This window comes from Nuphar pumila, chromosome 2 (assembly GCF_984573655.1).
Source record: "Nuphar pumila chromosome 2, dmNupPumi1.hap1.1, whole genome shotgun sequence".
Taxonomy (NCBI): Eukaryota; Viridiplantae; Streptophyta; class Magnoliopsida; order Nymphaeales; family Nymphaeaceae; genus Nuphar; species Nuphar pumila.
Genome location: NC_143250.1, coordinates 147,191,918 through 147,200,960, shown reverse-complemented (window position 1 = coordinate 147,200,960; position 9,043 = coordinate 147,191,918). Strand labels below are relative to the sequence as shown.

The following is a 9,043-nucleotide window of genomic DNA, read 5'->3' as shown; positions in this document are numbered from 1 at the left end:
TGTTTTTTATTTTTTTTTTGAGTTGGTAGCTAAGGGTCCGAGCCATCATCAAACCAATTGGAGTGACCCAGATCGTGTTGAATTGGGCCCATATCCTGACTATGAACAGTGAGATGAAATATCATGCATATCAAAAGGGTGTTTGGGTCAATTCAGTTGACCCTAGGAGTGGTTTGGTGAAAATTGTTGAGGAAAAGTGAGGGGGGTTTTTATAGAGAGAGAGTAAATGGGTTCACTCACCTCCCGTGAGAGAGAGAGGGCTTGGTCAACAAAGGGTATTTAAAAACTTCTCTCTCTCTCTCTCTCTCTCTCCGCTATATTAGAGCACGTCCTTCAACGATTAGTTATGGTCTTACCGAGTGAGAGACGCGTCCCTTCGCCAATTTTGGCTTCTTGCTCGCTCATCCTGTTTACTCCTTACCATCTGATCCCTTCCAAAACCCATCTCTCTCTCTCTCTCTCTCTCTCTCTCTCTCTCTTCTGCGACTCCTCTACCAGATGGGTTGGTCACCAGAGACGGCAGCCAATGCATTCCTCGACACTGTCAAATTGGTATACTCTCGCTCTCTCAACCCCTGGTGAAGATTATCAACTGCTATCATTATATTGGGTGTTAAGTGGTATCATTGGTTTTGTTGTGCTTGACATTCTTATTGGTGTTTCGTTGTAATGATTTAATTTTTACGCATGTTAGGACATCTTTATTCGAATTTTAACTTGATGAAAGATGGATTTCCTTTAGTGGGTATTTGTACGTTATTTCAAGTTTGTCATCGATGTGATTGTTTTTTTGTTTTGGTCATTTGCTATTTTTTCCTTTACTGCAGCGCCCATGCTTTGTAATCTCAAATAGAAGAAACATAAGGATGTTTGATATTTTTATCTAATGGTTCTGAACTTTTTCTCGATGAGTCAAAACTGAGATTCAGGTTTAAGTGAATGTGATAACAAAAACGGTGGAATAGATAGAGAGATCTTAATCAACTTTGATGTGCTCGCTTTGCTCTGCTTCATGACAGAAAGGTCCTGGTTTGTTGTGGGAAGGATCTTGGGGTTGTGGAATATGGTGCAACAAAAGTTGCCCTCCGAAGAAAGAACGGTGATTGCACCAATTTTTTCTTGGAAGGCGATGGTGTGTGGCAAACAAACACATTAGAAGGAACCCCATGATCTACAGGACTTAGAAAATTCATTTGCTGTAGGTTTTAACATATATCTTTTCTGATCATTCCCGAGATTATAACAATGATAGTTGGTACAAATACTGTCAGGAATTTGATAATTTCTTAACAGGTTCATCTGATGCAGAATTTATGACCTAACTTAGAAGGAAAGACTGAATCTCAGTTTAATTGTTGTAGAATTTCTCCAACACCAAATTTTATTTGAGCAGTATTATGGAATTAGACAGCTTCTTGATGCAATCATATTTCAGAAAATAAGAGTCTTATTCTTGTTTCTTTTATGTTTCAATTTCAGTACAACACGGATCCTGAGAACACATGCGACTATTTGAGGACAGCTGAAGCAGAAAGCACAGAGTTTGTATCTGCCATGGCAGCAGGAATCAAAGCACAGACCATTGTTGAAGTTTCTTCCAGAATTTCACCGTTCACGATTGCTCTGGCTGCAGCTGCAAGAAGAACAGGTGGGCGCCTAATCTGCATTCTTCTGGAATCAAGAAGCCTTGATGAGTCGAAGCAAGCTTTAAGCAATTACCCTGATCTTGAAGTTTTTGTGGAGTTCAAGATCGGCGACTCCCCAGAACTTTTGAAACGGTATAAAAATATTGACTTCTTACTTGTGGATGGAAAGATGGAGAATATTCAGGGGTTGATAACGGAAATTGATATGAACACTTCACGGTCAGTTGTGGTGATAAACAATCTTTTTGAAATGAAAAGCAGAAGCGGCTGGATATACAGCAAGTCTATGCAGAATACAGGAATGAGGACAGTGACTCTCCCCATTGGTAAGGGCATGGAAGTGACAAGAATTGGCCGAAATGATCTAAGAGAGAGATTTAAAAGGAGTTGCATACATGGCTTTCCAACGGGATACGTGGAGACCTCAAAAGGCAGATGGCTTGTTGCTGTTGACAGAAAAACGGGTGAGGAACACTTCTTCAGAGTTACGAGGAAGTTTGATACAATGGAGTCTTAACAGTATTGGACATGTTTCAGCTTGTGGTTACCCAGCTTTATTCATGCACAAACAATTTTGAATTTGGAATCTTGAACCTGTGAATATGTGTGTATGAGTACATTTCACACCCTTGGTAGAAGAACTTACTCTGTATTATTTATTTTTTAAGTGTAAATATTCATAAATTTGATACAGAAATATAATTAGTAAGAACGATCCAACATCTTTAGCATATTGAACAAAATACAAACATGTGGACCTAATGAGGCAGAATCCATAAGTATTATGAACAGAAAATCTTGACTGAGTAGTTTATAGGTTTGCATCAATGGAAACATTCTAAAGGACTGGGATGCAAGTGGTGCTATCTGGCACACTTAACTGTTTCCTGAATCACAACCTTCTTGTCGAACTAATTGGAAGTGGCCACTTGAAAGTATCGATGAATCTTTTTTGAAGGTTAGATTGAACTTTTTTCTCTGAATGGAAGCCTTGAACTTTTGAAATTCACCACAAAGATCCGTCGCAAAGGCTTGTACTGAGAATCCTTGTTTAGGCCTTTGCAGGAATTTGATCACCGAGTTAGATGCAGAATCAATCTGACAAACAGAACAGATGAAAAATGAGTTTCCAGATTGTACGTTTTAGTTATCAAAAACTGAATAATTGTAAGAAATGCAAAAGCACAAGAAAGGTGAGCTAAATGTCATGATGATGACAGCGATCAATGAGGTAACATAGTCTAATATAATACCACCACTGGAATGGTTTAGCCAACCATAACACAGGTAAAGCCTAGTCACTAAATCCTTCCTCAAGAAACTAGATTAAAATTGCCAACCTGTGCCAGGTTACTGAATAGTGCATAAGTAACTTAGGCCTGAAATGGGATAAAAACAATAAACTCCTTGCCTTGGTTGAGACTGCAAAGATGGAGTCATATGCTCAGGGCAATGCCAGGCCTCTGTTTTAGCATATCGGCCAATAGGTCTCCAATTAAGAGAGTTTATTTCTATATTTAAGCAAATGATTTTTTTTTTGAAAGGCAAGCTGGGGTTAGGCAGACCCCTACCAGTTATACAACTATACCATTGGGTTTTGAACCTGCACCGTCCCAACACAAAGTGACGTGCACTAGCTGCTCCTACCAGACAAGCGGAGCCCCGTTGGTTAAGCAAAGGAATTTTATTTGAAGAATAATAATGAAAAAAATATCTTCAAACCATGTTGCTTGCTTAGGCAAACAAAACACTCTACTTTTCTCATACATAACGTAAGATGTTCCAATAAATGATTCAGGACACAGAAGAGGAAACATTTTATCTGTTAGGAGATGACTGCCTTTGTGAATGCACTAAATGCATCTTCTTTCCTCAAACTATTTCCTTCTAAATCTAATATTTAGAGCATGCGTAAATATGAAGCTAACCTTGTTGCAGCAGAAAAGGCAAAATGAACCATATGGTACATTATGCCTCTAGAACCAATATCTGTTTCAAAGAAAGCTGTTATGATAATATCCTAGAGTTAAAACAGAAAAACTTGCTAACAAATATCTTATTTGGAAAAGTGATTAAATTTGAAGCAGCAGTAGAAAGGAAAATATTGGATCAATCATGAGACCATGGCCTCTATTGTGTTCACCAGGGCTCAATGTTCTTTGAGAAGTCCACTTAGGCACTTGGACTTCTCAAAGGATTGAAAGTTGCTGAAATGTGATCAATCCCCTTGAAAAACAAACACTGTGAATTACAACAGCAGGAAACCAAGAATAATGAGAAAAAGAAACATGAACAATTTAGTTTTTTGTAAGCAAGGGAGACAAAATATCAACACTTCATTACACAAAAGACAAACATTTATTCCTTCCTACCAATTCAGCGAGTTCATATCGCTAACCACGAAACAGGCATCACTCCAGTTAGTTCCTCTAAATAAGAAACACATACAAACATCCTTGAATAAGATAAATATCCCCAACATGTCATCCAAAACAAATGATTTCTATAGAACCAATGAGGTAAATCCCCAGAGCCCGAGATCCTGTATCCTTAGAGACTGGATCGAAGGGTGACTGCAGAGCCAATACACCTGCTGTACCCTCAGGAAAGCAGTGAGTTGAGGCACAGCCAAATAGGTGGGGTCACAGGGGGAGGACCCCTGTAACTCAGTCAACAAAAAAGCCCAGGCCTGCAATCAAGTTGAAGCGACTGAGCATAAGCTAAAAAAAATGTAACAAGTTTTTTGATAGTGTAACCTTTTGTTGGGAATTCCCATTAAAGAACAACCAACTTCTAAGAAAAACTAATAGCTCACTACCATTTACAACCATATTAAAAACTAATCCTACAAAAAGAAAAATAAAAGATAAAGAAAAATAAAATCAGCCTAAGAACAACCAACTTCTAAGAAAAACTAATAGCTCACTACCATTTACAACCATATTAAAAGCTAATCCTACAAAAAGAAAAAAAAAGATAAAGAAGAAGAAGAACTTACAATGAGGTTTCAGAAATGCTCTCTCCGAGAATCAGTTCAATTTTTTCTTTGGGTGTCTACATGCAAAAATACATATACATATATGTAATTGTGCATGTATATTCTCAAGATAACAGAAATGCTACCTGTTTTATATCCTCTCCGAGAATCAGTTCAAGTTTTTCTTTGGGTGTCTACATGCAAAAATACATATACACTTATGTAATTGTGCATGTATGATTAAATGTATATACATACATATATGAAAAAAAATCAAGAAGCTATAAAATGAACCGAATCTTTGCTACTGTGTTCACTTTCAAACCTTTGTTTTATCACGTGCAACAAAAAGAACTTATTTGAGATTTTCTATTGATTATTGGTTGTTGCTTTGATTATTAGTTGTTGCTTTATAGAACATTACTTTCATATGTTAATCTCATATTTTTTAGTACTTATTTGAGATTTTTTATTTCTTATTGGTTGTTACTTCATCAATAAAGCATTTCTTTATTTATTTGTATTTTTAGATATTATTTTATAATTTTTTAAAAGTTTTCATTTTTTTTTAGGCATACGCCTTGCCTCAGTTTTTGGTGGAGCGCCTTGCTACGCCTCAACGCTTTTCACAACACTGCACCTTACTAATTCAGATCAACTAGAGATAGCTCCCCCAAAAGTAAACATCCGTAGACACTGCACCTTACTAATTCAGATCAACTAGAGATAGCTCCCCCAAAAGTAAACATCCGTAGACACTGAACTTCTAAGTTCTAATTAACTGAACTTAAAAAAAAACTGTAAATCTTCGATCTGTAAACAACAACAACAAGCAAATTCAAAATGATACTGTTAAGTATTTATATTACCATTCACGCCATGATAGTTAATAAAGCTCTGGTGAGGGGGCAGAATGAAGAACCTACAACAATAGCAATCGTGGTTAGTAAAGCATTTGACTCTCTGTTTTGGCTTGCAACTGCAACCAATCAGTGTGCCCAGTTTTTCCGGGTCTACATTTCAAGTGATCCGATACAAATATAACATGTTTTTAGGCCGCTCGGGTTGGATATAGGTGGATCAAGATCCAGCATCATCTTCGGGGGTGGCCCAACCTAGATTACATGTAACATAAGCTGGAAGCAGGTAGAGCCTGGATCACATGACTGGGCCCAGATCAAAATGGGCGATGGATGATGCCTGATCCAGCCCGATGAACTGAAAATAGGGATGTAAACGGTTCGGATTAGGATTGAATGTGGCTGATACCATATTCAACTAATTGGATGTTGGCTAAACGGATTTGAATGGTGAAAAGCTCATACCAAATCCACTTTTTCACATGTAAAGGGATTTGGATATCCATCAAATTTGAATATTTGTCAGATTTCGTAGCAAAAAGCCAAAACCATATCCGGATCCGATTATAATTGTAAGGTCGTGTGGCCATAGGCGTAGCTAGGATTCATGTGAGGAGGGGGGGGGGGTGCAAACAGGGGTGTAGAAAAAAAAATTTGGTGTTATAGTCGGGGGTTCGGGGGCAGCACCCCCGAAACATTTTTTTTTGAGATAAAATAAAAAATGGCTACAATTATTAATAAAAATCTATTTCATATGGACAAATCAAACTATTTGCTGCAGTCATGGCTGGGCTAGGACTGGACTGGGCTAAAAAAATGGATAAAAATCTATTTCATATGGAATCAGGGCTGGGCTTTAAAAAAAAAATAAAAAATTAAACTGTTTCGGGAGGCAGGACTGGGCTACAGCCCAGTCCTGCCCCCCCCCCCCCCCCCCCAGCTCCGCCTCTGCGTGTGTCCATAAGAGGACTGTTGGGAGGCAATTCCAACAGTCGCTCTCTCCCAATGGTTGCAATTGTTAATGCGTATAGCAGTTAAAGAATGAAACTAATTAAACTAAAGTTAACAAGTCAAATAATAATCTACTCTAAGATACGGTTATATATATGAATTTTAAGAGATATCTCTTGGGCTGAAGGGATTTCTCTCAGGGTGTGTCTCAAACTTGAACCTCTTAAAGGATTCTAAATATTCAGGAAATGCAGTGTGCAAGTGAATTCACACAGAAAACATAAATTAAGATCTCTAGGTTTACAGAGAATTACTATAGTGTAAGAGGTTGAGAAGCTTAGACTGTCCCTGGCTATTTCCATTGGTATCAGAGCGGGTTCGATTGATCCCTGTCGGTGAACATGTGTCCGCCAGTCCGTATCCAGTGCATCACCGAGAAAAGAAAAACAAACAATTCAAACAAGAAAAAAAAGCGATTAAGGTCAGTTAGACAATTTCTGTCTTGCATTATCAAACAGTGATCATAAATCACTATTTGGGAAAACCGGTTTATCAGGGTAAAGTTTTTCAAATAAATAAATAAATAATATATATACCCTGGTTTTTCCGGTAATCGGTGATCATTCGGACTCGTCACCAGAAATCGGTGGAGCCGTGTCCGGTGACACAGACCCACCGTGTTCGATTTTTGTGACATAAAAATTTTACAGTCTCAAATTTGAAAAATAGAAAGAGAAAAAGGGTTTTTCGTCCTACTGCCCCCACCGGGGTTTTCCCTGCACATTAAAAAAAACACACACACAAAGGGCTTTTAGTCCAATGTTGCTCGCTCACCTCTCATCCGTAGGGATCCCTCCAGTAGTGGTAGGGCCGAATCTGACGTCAGTTGTTGCCGCAAAGTAGAACCCCTACTCCCCAAACCCCCTCTGCACACCCAATTCATTCCGATCATTTGAAGAGGCGGACACCCTTGCAGTGAAACCGCTGGACCCTCCACCGACGGTGTAGCCCGACCACTAGAGGTGGTAGGGTGGCCAATCAAAGGAGAATAGAAGGGACAGTCGCTAAATCGCTGCAGGAGAAAAAGGAGGAAAGGGGAGGAGGAAACAGAGGGCTTGGGAGAGACAGATGGCCGACACCTCACTTGTTCACCGGAGGTGCTCGACCCACCGTGAAAGGCGGCAACCCGTCGAAAGGGACATCGGCCCGCCATGATGGGTGGCGCTCAGCTGGAGAAAGCTCGATTCGCTGGAGATTGCCTGCAGCTCTATCTACCGGAGCGCGTCGTCGCCAGACACTCGCACCTTTGCCGGCCAAAGAGGCACCTCCACTCCGGCGGATCGATGCCGGAAAAGCCCGCAGCGACGGAGCTAGGAGGTCAAGGCATCAAGGGGTTAGGGTTTTTCTGAGTTTTCATTTTTCTTAAAATATTTAAGAACCTGAGTTATTTACTATTTTGTGCTTTAGTTTCTAAAATTTATAGAAACGGACGTTTCCGAAAGGAAAACTCATAAACAAGGTTTCCTATTTTATTAGTTTTCTGAAACAATATTCTGAGTTTTCTGATAATTATAGAAAAGTGGTCTCACTTTTTTTATAACCTTAAAATGTTTTAGCAGGTTTCTGTTTTTCCAAATATTACAGAACAATGCTACTGAGTTTTTTTGAAATTACGAAAAGACTTTTATACTTTCTGTTTATCTCAGCAAATTTCAGCAAGTGTTTCACTTTGCTGAATTTTTTACAAAATAGGGCCTTTGATAGGAAGAAGGTTAGAACTTTCTGCTTAACTCAAAAAATTACAAAAATAGGCTTTTGTGTTTATGTTTAAGCAAAACTTCTTTTTTTATTTTTTGAAATTGCAGAAAGATGGTTTTGAGTTTCTGAAAACCATCTAATACTTTTTTTGTTAATAGAGTTTAAAAATTTAGCATTTTTTGTGTATTTCTTGTACATTTAAGGATCTTGTTACATGTCAAACTAGGTTAGAAGGACTGAAACTAGTCATATTCACAAATATTAGTTGAAATAGATTTTATTAATCTTAATCTTAGTTCATAATTAAGCTAACGGCAAATCGAATAGTCATATCTGAGTTGTCCAAAATTAAAAAACTCAATAGGATAAATTTTAAAATATGGAAGAGAAAGATGAAGTACTTATTAACCCATGACATGACCCTACATGTGTTAACAAATGTAAAACCTTCACTAACTGATAAATCTAGTGAAGAAGAAAAGAAAATATGCAACAAGTTTGTAGAAGATGATCAACTTGATCGAGCAACTCTTCTTACATTCATGTAAGATGACCTCATCCGAGTATTTGAACATTTTGACACTACAAAGAAATTGATGGAGGTAGTTAAAAATATGTATGATACGACTTCATAAACTCATATTCAGTTTCTCTTGGAATAATACAATTCATGCACGATGAAAGAGTCAAACAATATAATCGATTATGTAAATCGTATGTTGGTAATGGCTAAGGACTTATTCTTAAACAAGAAATTATGTTATTCTATGAACTTAGATAAAACTCATGATAACTTGTGTTTTAATGATGCAGTTGCTTTTAATGAATCTGAATATTGGATGAAAGACATG

At 38.0% G+C, this 9,043-nt stretch overlaps 1 protein-coding gene and 1 long non-coding RNA gene across 3 annotated transcripts; one reads left to right on the top strand and one right to left on the bottom strand.

Annotated features, from left to right (window-relative positions):
* The first annotated feature begins 396 nt into the window (after positions 1-396).
* On the top strand, positions 397-2,220 carry LOC149847557 (uncharacterized). 2 transcript variants are annotated; one of them, XM_089998457.1, is made up of 3 exons: positions 397-552; positions 1,480-1,778; positions 1,908-2,220. In XM_089998457.1, exons 1-3 carry the CDS (start codon positions 499-501, stop codon positions 2,161-2,163), a joined length of 609 nt encoding a protein of 202 aa, XP_089854583.1. In that variant the 5' UTR covers positions 397-498; the 3' UTR covers positions 2,164-2,220. The 2 variants fall into 2 exon arrangements, with proteins under 2 accessions (XP_089854583.1, XP_089854582.1); XM_089998456.1 differs by having other exon boundaries at positions 401-552; positions 1,480-2,220.
* A 63-nt stretch (positions 2,221-2,283) lies between these two features.
* On the bottom strand, positions 2,284-7,809 carry LOC149847556 (uncharacterized). Its single transcript, XR_016430628.1, has 2 exons — positions 6,749-7,809; positions 2,284-2,744 (listed from the first exon to the last, which is right to left on the bottom strand). It is a non-coding gene; the product is annotated as an uncharacterized LOC149847556 (long non-coding RNA).
* Positions 7,810-9,043: the final 1,234 nt, after the last annotated feature.